This window comes from Coturnix japonica, chromosome 7 (genome assembly GCF_054131305.1).
Source record: "Coturnix japonica strain WE chromosome 7, WE-NBRP24, whole genome shotgun sequence".
Classification (NCBI taxonomy): Eukaryota; Metazoa; Chordata; class Aves; order Galliformes; family Phasianidae; genus Coturnix; species Coturnix japonica.
Window position 1 is genome coordinate 29,616,097 of NC_140669.1, and position 17,277 is coordinate 29,633,373.

General features: G+C 43.9%; 1 protein-coding gene across 7 annotated transcripts in view; it reads left to right on the forward strand.

Moving 5' to 3' along the window:
- The window catches only part of MYO1B (myosin IB), a 92,696-nt gene that overhangs the window by 16,025 nt on the left and 59,394 nt on the right, over nucleotides 1-17,277 (forward strand). For all 7 annotated transcript variants that reach the window (XM_085553617.1, XM_085553622.1, XM_085553616.1 and 4 more), the window contains exon 3: nucleotides 9,850-9,965. In XM_085553617.1, the coding sequence (XP_085409743.1) occupies nucleotides 9,850-9,965 (116 nt within the window). The remainder of the gene's footprint in view (nucleotides 1-9,849; nucleotides 9,966-17,277) is intronic.

Consider the following 17,277-nt stretch of genomic DNA (forward strand, 5'->3'; position numbering starts at 1 on the left):
ATGAAAGTAAGATGAGGATTCTCAGGAACCATGAAAACCTTGTTAGAGAAGAAACCAAAGTGAATCTGTGTTTACAGAAAGGGAGATTTCTTCCAAAATGATTAAAGAATTGTCCCGGGTGACTTGAGAGTTACATTTCCAAACATTTCTCTCTTCTTTCCCCTGAAGCCATGCCCTGTTCCCTTTGCTAGGCCTTAGGTGCCAATGCGGCTGTTGGGATCCTCTTTGCTGCTCCTCCATCCAGCTCCCTACAAGTTCTGCAGTGTCTGTCTGTTCTGGGATGCAGGATTTCATCCGGTCATTGGCTTGTGTAACTGACCTCAATGTTAGGGTTAGCACTGTATTTCTAACACAGACACTAAAAATGGGGGATATGGGATGATTTCATTCCACTTAAGCTCAAGAAAATATGAAAGAAAAGAGAAGGGAGATGTTTGCCTAAAGACTGAGTGTAGCTGTCCTACCTTGCCCCACCGTTGGGTCCTATTAGGAAGTTGTATGTAAAGCTCTGGGGAAAGAAACCTGCTTGGTCAGGGTACTCCAGCCTGTGCAGTTCCTTATTGAGGATTGCCATAAAAAACATAGGAGTGGATTGCTCAAGTTGTTTTATGTAAGCTGCTATGGACGGCAACATATTTATCTGCATGTTTTTATATACTTTAGGGTGGAAATAAATCAGGTTGACTGACTAATGGGTAATCTGTTTTATTGCTTATCACCTATTACATGCTAGCTGACAACTGTCTTCAAGCAGTTCTGCGAGGCAATGACAGCGGAACCTGTGTTTCCTTCAGTTTCCCATTCTGGCACTGAAATGTGCTGTAATTAGCTGTATTATGTGCTTTGGCAGGTGATGCGGGGTGTCACTTTTCTCCAGCAGTGTATGCTCCTTTGCCTTGCAGGTGGGAAAGACTAATACTTAAAGGAGCTCTGTCAGGATGTTTGAACTATTGCCAAAAACAAAGCATTTTGTGTGCGTGTATGTAGCTGGATTGTTGTTTGTTGCAAATGCAGCTTGTTGCAGTGTCATTTGCCCTTTTTATCGCTGGGTTTGTTTGATCGTGTGACAGTTTTTTAAGGTCTAACAAGTGTTGTTTGTGAATCCGCGCTGTAAAGGCAGAGCGCTGCACATCTCTGCAACTACTGGAGTATCTGGTACGTTAGTCGTGGAAGGCATTGCTGTTCATGTCCGTGCCACGTGCTGCTACCGCGTAGGAAAGTTATGTATGGCTTTGTTTCCCAAACCACTCGGGGAATAATATCTACATTTCCCATCAGCTGAATGCCCTGCAAATCTCATACCACTATCTCTGTCTGATGTACGGAACAGTTGGAAGGGCTCTCACTGCATTCACCAGGCATTACTTTTCAAACTCTTCTCTCCCTTTCCCTTATCGCCAGCCACTCTCCTCTCCCCAAGCCTCCCTCATGGAAACCACACTTTGCCTTTCTGTTTTTAGACTTAGAAGAGCACAACGGAGCCTTTGTTCCATCTGGAAGCAGTGTTTGCTTTGCCATGTAAAGTCTGTAGTTTGCATGCTCTCTTGGAGAAGCTGAGTTAAACTGATACAGGGCTACTGTTGGTGCTCAACAAAGACTGCAGGCTTCCTAAGCTCTAACAAGCTACTAAAGTTGGCCCCTCAGATCCCTTTGGAAGGCAACAGTTTTAGCCTTTGGGATTGTAAGGTCACCTCTTAGGTCAGTACCCAGTTGTAGGCATTACCAAACATGGTGTCCAAGTTTAAAGAAATGAATTCAAATGGAAGCTTTATGAGTGGGTTGAAAAGATTCAACAGCATCTGACCGCAGCTTTTGAGCATCAGGTTTTAAGCAGTTTTCTGTGAACCAACAGCTGTGTCTGTGCTGCATATGTTAGTTTTAAAACCAGTTATAAACCTTCAAAGGGGTTTGTTGTGAGGAATGAGACCTGTAATGTGAGTCGTTTTGAAAAAGCTTTCAAGTTGGCCAGACATGGCATAATCATGTTAGCCAGCCCTATAGATGGATGTGAGTCAGATCAGTCCCTCTGCGAACAGCGCCAGATCTCTCTCCATAGCCAAAGATGACAAGATAAATGGGTTCATTCCAGCAGAAAACAATACAATTTTTGTATTCCCTAGTCTCTATCGTGTTAGTTAGGTTTGACGCTGAATTCTTAATGTCGGAAATCCTAGTGCCAAGCCTTCTCTGCAAGAGCTCCCCTTGCAAGAGCTGGATCAGACCTGGATTCCCACTGGTTCGCTCTTCAGACTGAGCTTGACCGCTCTGAGCTTTTGAAGAGGAACTGGTACTTCAAAGTTGTCATGTGCAAACAAGGGAAAAAGTGTACTCCTACCAGTCAGAGAACAGACTACAACCTGATTGCCTGTTGTTCGTTTTTAAGTGTATTTGATGGAAAGTTTAATGGACTTGGGTGTTAGGTTGCATGCTGGGCTGGAGGCCGCGCCTGTAAAAATAAACATGAAGGCTGGTGAAGCTGGAGCTGGGCCAGTTATTCTCCTAAAGACCATCAGATTCGGCAGTAATCTCATGCTCTGGGGGAAGGGCTGGTTGGGTAATGAATGTGTTAATTGGGAATGGGAATCTTGGAGTTTAGTCATGTCTGGAAATGCCTGGGGTATGTCTGACCAAGAAAAATCTCATTAAAAAGCTGCAATAGTCTATGATGTTATTTTTGCAGCTCTTAAACCTTTTATTGATAAAACCACTTTCTGTTCTGTAAGTATCAGTAACAAAGGGAGAGTTTCTTGAACTTAGAGTAAAATGTGATTCACGACCAATGCAGTTAGCGCATAGAATGTTGATTATTTGGAGGTCACAGGGAGCAGTTGTGTGGTTAAAATGTGTGACCAAGAGACCGCATATTAACTTCTAATTACCTCCATAAAACTCAGCTTGTATACCGTGGATGAATTTAGACTCGTTCTGCTACCCTTTCTACCTCAGCTTTTTATTTGCATTGATTTGACTGTAATGTGATCAGCCCATCCAGCCCAGCAGTTCTTTTTCTTTTACGCTTTGGAACACTGCAAAATAGGGGAGAGGGCTGGCATCTGTCTGTGCATGAATTCCCAGTGATAGTGGAGAACCGGGATAAACTGAGGCATACATATTGCTCTGCAGCTGATTTCTTACTGGTTGGGTTGTGTTGGAGGAGCAGTCTGGAGGGACTGGTGCTGCGTGGGCATATCTGCAGCCTTTAGGGCCAGACGCCGCTCTGTTTTGCTGCCCTGCACATTTTTCCCCGCAGTTATGTTGTTTCTTGAAGCCTTCCCAGAGAAGCAGAGGTCAACGTTTTGTTCATGACAACAAAATGTTTGTTTGCTTTTTGTTCTTGTAGCCTAACAGAATCTTTCTCTGATGTCAGCGTTTAATTTGTATTTTCTGCACGTGGAGTTTGTGGGCTGCTTTGGGCAAGAACACTCTTATGGTACTGAACACATGTTGTTTTATTACTGAGCTATTAAATATTTGTCATTCCAGTGTAGTAACTCAGTGTTAGCTGCTTGAGGTAGCATCCTTGTGGCTGCCTTCGGTTGATTGGCTTTGCGGTGTGCTCGTGTCACTGGCTGGGGGGCTTCCTGGGGATGTCTGCTGTTAAGAGTGTTTTGGGGTAGCTTCATTGTTTCTGCTTTGACTTTTGCTCAACAGGGTGTTTTTGATTTGCTCCTTTTTTAGTGATGTTGCATGGTTCAGGAGTTGGCTAAATCACAGTAAAGCACAGTGGCTTTGTTCCTGCTGCACCCGGCTCTGATCTTCCAGTTATTGTGCTGGGAGGGAGAGGATGGAAGATAGAAATAAATACATGAATGATGCCGACTGTCTCAATACGATTTGGCCTTGCACCATCACACCCCTCCATAAAACTTAATTGGTGGTGTGAATAAAAGAGTTTTGTGGCATTGGGATATATAAATGCAGCTTGCTGGGAAATTTTTAATTGTAATATGGTCATAGCGCTGGTTGAAGTTCAGTTCTATTCTCAGTGTCATCACTGTCTGAATTAAGTCAGCATAATTGCACTGGTCTGTACAGGTTGTCTTTGAGGCTGGCTGGGGCCCTCGGTCAGGGTTTTTGTGCACGTTTGGAAGTGGTGTCTTAAGAAGGAGAAGGGAGACCCACAGAGCCTAGGGCCAGAGCTGGGGGGTGAGTTGCTGAGAAAGGGCAGGGGATGAGAGCGGATGTTTGGGGTGTGCCAAGCCTGTTCCTCATCAGCCCCTTTATGAAGAAAGCCTCGTAGAGTTGAGCAGTGCTCAGCAGCCACAGCAGTTCTCAGTCCTGCTGACTGTGCTCCCCCACACCTCCCACTCAACTCCTTCGCAGAACTCTGCTGCTGCCAGTGATTTCCACAGCAATGCCTTCATGGTTTCCCCTGTTGAGGGAAGCTATTGACCTGCAGCAGTGTTGTTGCAGCTGCCACAGGTGAAAGCCTCGAGTCTGCTGCATCAGGTGTGAAGAAGGGCTTGTGTGCTCCAGGCCTGTCTTTTCTCAGCTGTTATCTGGTGTAATGAAGAATATTTTGCACCCATCTTTCTTTGCATGTTATCTGGTCAGACTTCGCCTTGGTCCATTGACCCTTCACATCAGCACACCCTTATAAGCAAACATGATGGTTAAGCAGGAGCCATGGTGATAGCAGCCAGCAGGTGGGTTGCTTTGAACCTCAGGGTGCCCAGCAGTGGGAGAGCTGCTTGTCTAAAGGCACTGCTTTATTTCCTTTTCTCTTTGTATGCCATCCCCATGTTAAACATGGCAATGGCGGCATAGGGCAGCTTGCAATACCTGCTTGAAGAAGTAAAGAAAACATTACAAATCAGGTTGGTGTGGTTGGCTGTGCTTACGGTCTTCTTCCCTACACACTGCTGGCCACTTTGGTGTGGCTCTTTGAAAAGAGAGAGGGTCGTGTGGGAAATGCTTCCCATAGGACCCCATTAACTTTTGCAGCATTGGCTCTGCCCCAAAATCTTGTGTGTTCCTTCATAGAGATGATGGTGACATGTTGGGCATTTTCTAGTGGTTTTGGTGCACGTTGTCTGACATACAGACACAAAAGGTTGGCACAGAGCAGAGATGGCACTCAGATGCTTTTGTTGCTGTAAAACTAGGATCCTCACACTCAGCATATAGGGCACTTCTGGCTGCAGCTTGGTGGGAGACATTCCTTCCTCATTTTTTAATTTTTTTTTTTAAGCCATACAGATATGTTTTATCTATGCAGAAATAATGGAATAAAAAATACTCCATTAGGAGACAAGTCCCCTCATTAATGCTTTCTGCTATTGTTTCTTGTTTGCATTGAGACAGGGGTTTTTGGCACAGGCTCTATCCAATCCCCTCTTGCTTATGAAAACAAGTCTTTATCTTTTCCAAAGGTTGCAAGCACTGATGCTGCAGGGTATTTAAATGCTGTCCTTGAAATTGCTCATGTCTGCCTTGGGCTGACTTCCTCATCGCCTACTTTACAGGTTTCGCCTATCATTGCATCCTCTGCAGGGATCCTCTGAGAGAAGTCAGCATTCAGAGCTGGGGGATTGAGATGATGGAGAGGTGGGGGATTGAGGTGATTAATCATCTTCGTTAGTAATACCATCGAGCTCTATCAGGATGATAGTGAGGTTAGCAGTAATACTCAGTGAGCAGCAAAGTCTGTGCCCTCCAGAAACTTACAAGAGAAACCTGATAATCTGTACACACGCATCCTCCTTAAGTACTTGCTTCAGCATGTTATGCTCAAGCACCTTTCTCTGCAGAATGCTCCGTTGTTACTTCGGGGCTCTAAAATGATTGCTGTGCGATTAAGGGCTTGATCCTGGCTGCTGCAGGTTACCGCAGCCTGTCAGGGCTGTTTGCACAGCAGCATGCAGGACCCAGCCTGCACTGAGGAGGATCTTGCTGTCCTTTTTGACACGGGCTGCTGTGTTGTGGTCGGTTGCTTTGTGATGTGTGCAATTCTGCCTTTGTGTTACCTGCTTGAGCTTTGTTTCTTGAGTCCTTAGCATAGCCACAGTGTATGTGGTGCATGACAAGGATAAGCGCTAACGTTATAATGTACGACTTGTTTCTGGACCTGAAATGCTGTGCTCAGGAGGAGGTTGGTCTTCAGGCAGAATGTTTTAATCATCCTGGGATAAGTGGTGTTTGTTCAGAAATCTGGTATTTTATTTCTTCACTTATACAAATGGAATTAGAATTGACTAAGCTAGAGTGAGATGTATTCAGGAGTATTGAGAAGGGTAACTTGAGAGAGCTCTCTCTATATAGAGATAGTAAGACCAAATATCTCAGTTTGGTTTGTAAGTTCAGTCACACTTACCTTTGATCTTACTTGAAGGTTTGTCTTTTCAGTCACTTATCTTAGTGATCTGATGCTGTTCAAAATGCTTAATAGCTGTGAAAGAAATGCACACTCTGTGTATCTGGACTATTAAAGTTGGCCTTCGTGGCTGGAAGAGGCTGTATCCCCACTAGCAGTCTTACTTTGCAATAACTTTGTTTTCTGTGCTATACTTTAAAAAATGCTCAAATAAATGGAGTAGCTGTGCTGGGCCTTGGGAATTTAGCATGCTTTAAGCACACTCACAGCATCCTGTAACTATTGCGCATCTTAAAGCAGGAGTTGTTTTTGCATTTTTTCCAGGACTACTGCAGGCAACCATGTGCAAGAAACTGCTTCGTTGTTATATGGGCTGCCACGTGTGAAGCAGTGTTGTTTCTTAGTGGGCAGGTGCAGGTACATGACGGTTTTTAACTCTGCAGGAGGTTGCTTTGTGCTGGGTTCCACGGGTCCAGAGGATGTTTCACAGATGCTGGTAATGCAGCCTCTGCAGCTCCTGTTCTGCAGCCCTGACTACTGCTGGCTGTGTTCCCTGGCTTCTGCAGCTGCAGTCTCCTCTCTCTTGGACCCTTGGGATATTCCAAGATTAACTCTGATAGAGGAAAAACAGCTTTACTGATATACTGTATTGGTAACTTCTTGCCCTAGGCTGCTAGGTTTGTTTTTGTTCCTCAGAGGAAAAAGCAGGCATTAAGGTGTCTTACAACTTGCACCTCTAACATCTTGGAGGAGCGGCCTACTGAACATTGCTTCCTTTTTCCCATTGGGTTGTAATTTAAAGTTTTCTTTTGCTCAGGGCCTTAAGCCCTTAAATTCACAGGGTGGCATTGCTTGTGTTTCTTTGTTGGAGGATGCAGAACATCCTGCCTTTTGACCTGATGGAAAGTTAAATTTCCACACTGCAGTGTTAGCGCTTGGCAGTGTAGTCACGCTGCAGAGTGTAGTGAGAGTCGTAGCATCACTGAGGTTGGAAAAGACCACTAAGATCATCTAATCCAACCATCCAAGAGTACTTTTGATCCAGGTTCAGGGTAAACACTCCAAGGAACCACACTTGGTCTTTGTGAGTCCTTCCAGTAAAGGAGAATCTCACAGAAATTAGTATAATCAAGAGTCTCTCATTAAGGAAAATTGAGAAGAAAGCAGATCTTGTCCAAACTCGCATAACAAGGCCACAGCAAAGCCAAGAAAAAAATCAGATTTCCTGCCTGCACTCTGCGCTGTCATCACGAGGCCGTTCCTCTGGGGTTAGTTTTTTCCCTTGAACAGGGAGGATGAAGGCTCTCTCAGTCCCTGGGGTGTTGCTGTACATCTCCCACTACCCCTCGGCATTCTCCTTCCAGCACTGGAATGTTACTGCGCCTGTTGCTTGCTCAAGGGTTTAAGCCATTTAGTTTGTTTGTTTATGGTGGAGTTCTGATGGGAAGGCAGATGTTATGTGGGAAAGCTATTTTCTGGGTCTGTTTATCCGAGTTAGGCGGAATCTCACAGACCGCCGCTAACAAGTAGTGGTGTCAGTTTTGAGATACTGGCATTCTAGATGAGGGGCTGTATCAGTGTATCAGCTCTAGTGAGCAGCTTTGCAGTACAGCTGATGATTTCTTGACATGCTGTAGGTTGGTGTTTAGAACGGGCATGTATACAGCTCTGTTTCTATATAGTCATTTGACCTTTTGGAATATTGGTATTTTAGGAATTGAGCTGTATTTGTACTTGCCTGACAATGGATAGCTGACTTGAATACCCAAAATACATTGCCTGGGCAGTACTTAGCTATGATGAGATGCTTCTAAATAAATCTCACATGAATGCCTGTATTCAAATGTAAAAATGAAGCTTTTCACTTTCACCCATCTTTCTTTGCTTTGGCGTCTCAGGGTACTTCAAGAATGCAGCGATCAAACGTCATGCTTTTATGGCAGCAGAATAGCTGGAAAGGGCAGGTCTTTGAGTTCCAGGGAATTCCTGTTTCAAAATATAATCTTTCGGATCTGGTTTGCACGTGTCTTTTGCTGGTATTTTCCAACACAGAGTTCAAAGTGAGTTGAATTCACAGTATCCTAAGATTTACGAGGAAGCGAGTTAACATAATCCTGTTATATCAGGAAGGAGTCCTAATGGGGTATCCACACACCTGTGAGGACCAAAAAGCTGCTTCTTCTTGGGTACCTGTTGTTTGCACCAAGCATCTGTAGGCTACAAATTGCAAGTGCTGTGTATGCTGAGAAAGCAGAGCAAACTCTGTAGAAGGGGGTTTTTACTTACAGTTTGGAGGAGAGTAGACAGATGGAAACCGCTTTCCTTGTTAAGGGGAGGATGACCACGAAACAAGAGCAACGTACTGTTCGGAGGATGTGTATCTAAGCACACGTCGCAGTGTGTGTTTGCAAGAAGCAACACTGTACTTCAGGTTGTTCAGTATCAGACAGAAGGTGTTTGGTTTGTGGCTCCAGAGGCAGTGCAGTGCTCTGCCATACCCGCTGCTGAGTAACTTGTGCTCCAGTCTGTTCCCATTTAGCAAATGCTTATTGTAGCTCTTCCCTCCAGGAGAAGCTGTGGTGCTAAGTCCAAGTGGCAGTTGTGAGGTGGCACAGGGAAGGAGCCATTTCAACTCAAAGATCTATAAAAGAATTGTTTTTGCTTAAGCATTTCCCAGCATGGGTAATCCTAGTGGGAACCTGCGGCTTCAGTGTGCAGCTGTCAGAACTCCAGGAAGCCCCACTTATTGGAAAACCCATAGTTTTTGTCTGGTGTTCTTAGTCATTTCATGGCTGGGGAAAGAGATACCAAGTGCTTGGCTTTTACTTTGTGCTTGCTCAGTGCCTGCAGAGGGGATCAGAGGGGTTGTGGATCGTCTTGCAGCATGGATGCTAACCCACTGTCATTCTGCTGGGTGCTGAATAGGACCTAGAGGAAAACCAATGCAATACCCGCACTGTTTTCCTCTAGTAGCAGTGTCTATGTTTAGCATCTGGAAACCAAAGCAATGCTTTGTGTCTGCTGGGGCACCGCGGCATGACTTCAGCTGGCTTTAGCCTTGCCTTCATACCTCTCAATTGATGGAAACCTATGAGAGGCCATCAACCAGCATGTGCCTTCTCCCTGAGTGCAGGAGGGAGTGTGGCCGCACACAGCGCTGCTTCTCTGCACTTCTGTACAGCAAAGATCAAGCTGTTTGCCATGCGGATGGAGTGGGTCCTTCATGAACATCTGTGTCCTTTCCCGTTTTCCTCCCCAACTGAAGGTCAGAGAAATATTTGTACGATAGGACTTTGTTTTAAAAACGTTCATGAGAGGCATTCCATTCTGTACAAGTAGCTGCTGCCATGTTCAGCGAGACCTAGGGAGCATTTCAAGTGTGCATACATACATATATATGCATTGTTAACAAATGGGCTTTTTTCCCCCCTCTTTCTTTTTGTAATTTTATGTTTGTTGTTTTTCCTTTTGTAAGCGTTAAATAGAAACACATGAAAACTCCATGATGTTTTTTGTGGTGTTTTTTTTCCCCACAGACCTACATTGGCAGCGTGGTGATATCGATAAACCCTTACAGACCTCTCCCCATTTATACTCCAGAGAAAGTTGAAGAATACAGAAACCGCAACTTCTACGAACTCAGCCCTCACATGTAAGTACAGCAACAGAGCTTTTGTTTCAGGCTGCCCATGAGCAGATGGTGCCAGCTGTCTTTCTCATCAAGAAGTCTGTGCCCATTAAAGCAGTCCCCTCATGATTAGTTCATTTTAAAGAGAAGCCACACGTTGTGTTTCATGTATTTAGGCTCTGGTATGAGCACTTGGGAACATGTTCCTTTAACTTCTATTGGTAGCCTTCATCGTTGCACTGTAGTCTGGTTTTGAGGAAATGTTCTTGATTGATGCTGTCTGTAGGGAAACAAAAACTCAGTCCCCTGTGTTTTCTTGGAGATGAGCCTTTTCTGAGAGGGCAGCCTCAGTGCCATCAGTATGTATTGTGAATCTTAAGAGTAAAATTCATTGTGTATATACGGAGACATAACACAGCAAAAAGTGGCTTGCATATGATGTGAATTCCAGGTCTAAATGTAGGAATGGAAGGCTGGAAAGTAAGTATAATGTCATATTCTGATATGGGTTCGCCTCTGGTACTCCTTCTGCAGGAATGCACGTTGCTAAGAAGTCAGAGGCCTTGCTTGTGTTACACACCAGCTCTGTTCTGTGCTGTGAGCTGGCCGTGCTGGCCTGGCATGCCTTGTGTTTTATAGGGCTGGTGTGTATTACTGAGATGCCCGAGTGTGTTTAAGCCTTGAGACTTTTACTGCAGTTGTGGGTGGTGTGACTGAGCATGAGGTGCCTTGTCTTCAGTGTGTGCATGTTGCAGTAATTGGTTTATCTTGTTAGGTGCTGTAGCTGTGGATTTGCAGCCTGTCGTGAGTTTGCAGCCCTGTGTTCCTCTCCTCTACGTGACTCTGATTTGGGGAAGCATGTCTGTGTCATGTCAGGCTGTTGCCCTGCTTTGCTTTTACACATTCAGGAGGCTGTATGGAATGATCTGCAGTCTCTTGGATCTGATCTCTCAACTTGTTCAGGTTTCCTTAAAGTTTTGTTTAGCAAGTGTCATGGCTTGCTAAACTAGCACAATTGCTTGCTTAAAGATCTTTTTGCTCAGCTAAATCAGCTGTCGTATGATGGAGGATTTTGGAAATAAAACCTGTGAGTTACAGCTTATCTGACATTCTGGAAGTCGGTTATTGGTTACATGTTGAATCAAGTAATACATTGATTTCTGTTTCTCCATCTCCCCTGAGAGGTGGTTTTCCAGAATGAAATTACCATTTTGATCATTTTTATACTTATTTTTCAGTGCTCAGTCCTATCACATGCACCTTCAGCTTTGACTAGAGAAAGGTGGAGATGAGTTAAGATGGAAATGAGTTTCAAGGTGGTAAGGGCGGGTATCAGAAGGTTAGAGTGAGAGACTCCGAGTAGAAAAGTGTTTCATGAATGTCGTTCATTGCTAATGACAGTAATTTTACAGTCAGGCTCCTGTCTCTGAATGGGAGCTTGATTTGGTATTGCTTCTGAGTGATAGTTTTGTCTTCTAACAAACTATCCTTAAAAATACTGTATTAGGAGAATAGCACTTCCTAATTTCATCTTGAAGATGCTGTGTTTCCATTTCATATTTCTTCAGTTAATAAGACCTTATCTTCTGGTAACCTTGCTCTCCTTTGCAGCTGTCTAAGGGGAGCTGTAGGATTGAGAGAACCCCATTTGTCTCTTCCAAAAGTGTTAAACTGCTGCTCTCCAGGAACTGGCTCTGGGGCAGAGCTGGCATCGCCCAGCTTGTTGCCTGCAGCTGGATTTAGAGCTGACAGATCCATGTGGGGCAGGTGGCTTTTGTCAAGATCTACATACTTATTTCTCTTTGTGCAAATCTCCATTGAGCTGTGGCCTCTTCAGAAGAGGTGGTTGTAGGTAAGCTCACCACATGGTTTCAGGGGGCTTTGGGAAGAGACTTCTGGTTCCTATGATGTAATCATGAGCAATCCCAAACTCTTGGTTATTCATTAGGAAACTAACGCATATGACTGGGAAAATATGTTTATAAATGAAGTTCTATTTAGTGCATTTCTTATTTTAGCATCTCCTTTGCACAAATTATCAATCTAATTTGTTATTAGTGCTAGCAAGAAAAATGTAAATGATTTAATGCATAAGAATATCTTGCAGGGGGTTTAGATTTGGTGAAATGCTTCTAGAAACCACTCTGCTGTGTGGCACCAAAACACTTAGAGTCACAGAATCATTTGAGTTGGGAGGGACCCTTAAAGGCCATCTAGTCCAACTGCTGTCCTGTGAACAAGGACACCTACAGCTTGATCATGGTGCTCAAGCTCCATCCAGCCTGACCTTGGATGTCTCCAGGGAGGGCATCCACCACCTCCTTGGGCAGCCTGGGCACTGGTTAGAAGACAGTGCGCTGTCACTGGATGGTTCTTATTCTTCAATGCCTGTTGTTTCAGAGAGAAGCTCCAGGTCTGCACTTCCCAAGTTATACGTGTTGGTGTTTCTGGAGCTGACTTGCTGAGAGCTGTTTCCCGAGAGCACGGGCTCTGTAGGGGAGTTTCTGGGAAATGGAGATTATTAAAATCACATTTTGCTCATTTTCCTGTAGTTTGATACGTTTTTCTCTGTGCTTTAAGGCACATGCAAGCATCTGGAGGTGATGGACCGGGATGGGGAGGGTGTGCGTGAGAAATCCTGCTGTCCCACTAAAATAGCTGACTGGATGAGAAAGGGATAACTGAAGGCAAAGGAGGGAGCAGCATCTAATGACATGAAGGAAATCCATACCTAGGGATTTTTCTTTCCCATACATGGTCACTGGAGAAACACGAAACCATGGGAGTGGAAATCACGTGTTTTCTTAACCTGAATGTGAAAGCTGAGGGGAGTGTTCGCCTTCTCATCAGCTTTGTGTTTCCTCAGCAGCATCTGCAAGAGCACCCAGTGCTTTCAGGGACGCTACTTAACACTTAATTGCAGGTTTGGGGTGCTGCTTGGGTGCTCTTTGGAAGCTTGAGTGAGGCTGTGGACACATTTTGAACAGGCGGCCAAACACAAGTTCTGGGGGGGGAGTTCCCTGTCAGATGGCTTTGGATGATGGTGTATCTGTTAAAAATCAATCGTGGACTTTAAATTTCAATGTTTCATTCCTCTTTAGATTCACTGCTGTTGTTACGACACCGTGTAATGCTCCTGGAATGCTTGTTTTCCCAGTCTGTGGCTATTTGCATAGCTGCAATGGGAAGTTTACCAAGCTCTTTATTTATGCATCTACTTTATTTCCCCAGTGTTTTGTTACTCTTTCTGGGTTTGTTTTTATCTACAAGGCAGGATCAAGCTTGTCTCTGGCTCCACAGAGCGGAAGATAACATTTCAGTGCTGCGACCATTAGCTGCTTGGTTGTTCTTTACATTTCTGTTCTCCTCTTCCAGGTGATGTAATTACCCTTTCAGTTGATGTAATTGCCATTTTGCTTACCTTGTGGGTAGCTTAGACATGGGAGAGAACAAAGCTGTCTACCTTGCTAATTTACATCACCTTCCACTGGTGACAAAGTCGGATGCTGGAATCTTCAAAGCGGCAGCAATATGGGAATTAAACACTTCGTCATATCACTTACCTGTAGCTGCCATGCCATATCACTTTCCTACCAGGAACAGGTTTGCTTTATGGGTTTGCAGAGTAGATGCTGCTTGCATTGCCTATCTCGTCTACCAGCAACTCTCTATCTCTTGCAGGGATATCACAAAATGTAGCTTTCTGTTCCCCTTCCCAGGCTGAAGTTCCTCAGCTTCTTCCTTTGGAACTGCAGATTGCTTTAAGCTGAGGGACAAAATAGAGTGTGGCAATGGTGCTGCTAGCCTCAAGTTGTAAGCTACTAAGTTAAAAGCTTTCAGATACGTAGAGGTATAAGCTCTTGCAGGCTGGTCCTGGAAATGGCTTGCCTTTACATTGGATGCAGATATGGAGGTGTCAACCTGATGCCACAAGGCAAGTTTGAGGGACTTAAATAGATTCCCTATTTTGATTGTCATCGTGTTAATAATTCTTGGGACAAATCATTTTAATGCTGATACCTGAAAATCACTGTCAATAGGCAAAATTTGCTTTTAGCTATTTAAGTAAGGACTGTTTTGAGCCCACGTAAGCAGCAAATATAGAAGTTTCAGTTTTGTTTCTGGCTTTTTTTGCTGGTATTCCAGGAGTGCCTCCCTTTAGAAATGCTGAGGTTACAGTAACTCTTTATTTACTCCTTGATTTAAAGCACCTATTTTTCACTGAAGGGATGATCAAGTCCTACATAGTTGTTGCCTAGACTTAAGAGTAAGCCATCCCCCTTAAGGCATCAGTGTTTTGAGGTATACAACAGCACATTTTATTTGCTGACAGAGAGGATGGTGGGGTGAAAGCCTGGGCCGTAGTTTGGTGTCTTTCACTGACCAAGCATGTCTATTTTATTATTTCCTTCTCTGTTACTCCTTTCCTAACCTGTTTTTTTTTTTCTTCTGACAAGTGCTCTTTTCCTTATGGATTTTGTTCACCTTGCAGTATCCCCTTTTTGCAGCCAGGTTGTTCTTATTCCTAATAATTCCTGAGTTCTCCGGAAATTTGGTCTTTGGACTTGCTCATGTGGCTCAGCAAGATGTCTTTTTCTAAAGAGATTTATAGGCAGGGAAGGTGATCACTTCAAAGGTTAGCTGGCAAAATTAACTGCAGGGCAGGAGCATCCGCTGCCAACAGAAATCATAAATAACAATTAGGGAGGACTGCCTGTGCCTATTTTTTAAACCCATGCTAGGAATGAGTTGAAAGAAGAAAGGGGAAGGAAAAAAACCTGCATAAGGCATTGCAGTCTAGTTTGGAAGGGGTCAGGCTTATGACTTGACCTCTTTAGAGAGGCAGTGCTGAATGTGGTAAATCTGTGGATGTCAAGCGTATAGATGAAATGGGGATGAAGCATCACATTTGCTTCATGATTTGGGAGGACTTCATGCCTCAGAAGGGCCTGCTGCATTGCAGGCTGTGGGCACACCTCCTGTTGGAGCACAATGTCCTGACAGCTCTGCAGTCCAGAGAAAATGAAGGTTTGAGGAAGGCTCTTGTGATGCGCCCGTCTTGAAATGGCCCTCTCATTTTTTGAAGAGCCTTTTGGAAAAGATTTGTAAGCTTGAAGGCTTAGAACGCAAAGCAAGATTTCTCTTGCACACAGAAATATTATCGGCTTTTTCCTGAAATCGGAGCAAGGTTGGTTGGTTACCATATTATGCAACCAGCTGACCTGAGTGCTGGAGAGGTGAAGGTGGTCTTATTGGGTCATGGGAGATTTTGTAATGTTGCATAAGAGCACGGACACTTGTTTAGAGCAGTTGTGCATTGTATGGAGGCTCAGAAAATGTATCCAACACCTGACAAGTACAAACAGCCTGCAAAGCGTGAGGGTGAATGAATGTACAGATGAAAGTTGTGCTTTATTTTAATTTCTAAAATGCTAGAGAGGGGCTTTAAGATGGGGCTACAAAGTTCAATGTGATGACTCTTGTAAGTGGAACTGTTGACCACAGCCTGAACCTCTGATTAACCATCTGAGGCAAGCAACCAGTCAGCTGTGGGAGCACAGGTGAAGGTAATTCAGCTGTGCTACTGGAAAGGGCGGAGCTTGACTCCACTTCTCCTAGATCCCATTTAAGGGTTGACCACTAAGGTCCTCTCTTTCTGGAGATTGTTTCTTCGTGGTGTTTTTGTGGTGTGCCTCAACATTGGCAAGCATCCATCGTGACTGAAAGCCTTAGCACTGGTGAGTCTTTTCTTAGGTACCTGCTGGCTATCCATTTACTCTGTAATTACAGCTATACTCTTGTATTATTCCAGCTATTCAACCCTTTTCAACCATTCTCTTTGTCTGAGCTGTTGTTGCCACTGTGAAGGCCCCTCACTTTGCACCCATAGCCATGTGCATCTCTTGTGTCCTCATGGGTCTCTGTGCTTGCAGCTGGTCGCAAGAGCAGTGTCCACGTGGTCAGTGTGTTCATGGAGAAGCCTGCAGACAGTACAAGGAATGGGTGCCTGGGAAACTATGAGTTCGTAAAGGATGCTCTTAACAGCAGATGTGATCCAGATGCTTCTGTAACTCCATCGTTGCCATTGTGGTGTACAAAGGAAAATGGTGTGGGGCATCCTTTGTGAACTGACTGTTGGCTTAGAGCCTCAGCAGAATAGCTTTGTTTTTAGCTCTGTTTTCAAATATTTACCCATACCTCTGTACACTGAATGCTTTCACATTTCACTTGGGTCATGTTGGGGATTAAGAATCAAATGGTTTTAGTTATCTGTGGTCCCTTTCTTTTAATGTGAGTGCATTTGTTGTAGCCTGTGTTTATTTGTAAGAAAAAGAGCACACAGGTTTTGGCTAGGTCACGTTCAAGCCAAGATCATTAAAAACAATAGTAATAAAAAGCCTTCTTTACTGTATGTGGGCTATTTGGAGATGTGTGCTAATGCTGCAGTAGTCTAACCTATTGGTAACCTTTTTTGCCAGATCCCATTTCTTTCGCTTTCCTAACGCTGGACCTTCCAGCTGGAGCTTCTATTATAACATTTGTGTGTTTAAAACATAAAATGCTGACATGTAATAAAATAAAATCCATTCATACTGTTACATAAAGTCAGTTCCTGCTAATTCACACATAAGATTTAGGAATCCATGCAGTGTCACCGGCTGAATTTGGGGAATAAAATGATGCCTTCATTAAGTAGAGGTAAGGCCCTGTGATATGTTACATTTATAATGCAGTTCTCCAAGTCTGTCCATACACAATTGCTCTTGAATCTCCTCTCAGTATTGCAACCAGTTCCCTTTACAACTTTTTGTGTGCTCATCTATGCAGGAAATCAGACCAACCTTCTGTCTGCTCTCTAACAGAATCACATTTTCCCCATTGGGAAATGGACTATTGGAGTGGTAGGGCTTGGAAATGAAAGCACTTAAAACCACTTAAAGCATCTGTCAGTGTAACTGTCGTAAAGGAGGTTCTCGTAGCTTCACTTTTGGTTTAAATGTTGGGATTTTTTGTACATGAAAAAGAGAAATTCTGAAGGTTGTCACCATTCATTTCTGAAATCCAGTCTTAGAAGTGAAGGCGGGTAGAGGCCCTGTCAGGAATGAGCAAGATTCCAGTTTAAGTGTAGTCTGTGTGTGGATTTAAATGTACATTTTGCTTTTCCTAGACTGGCAGCATGGTGCTCTCAACAACTGGCATTTCAAACTGCAATTAACAACAGCTGTCGTTCTTTCATTGTAAATGTCTCATTGTGCTCAATGCTGGGGTTTTTTTCTTTCTTTCTTTCTTACTTTTTTTCTTTTCCTTTTTTTTTTAAAGTAATTTATAATACTTC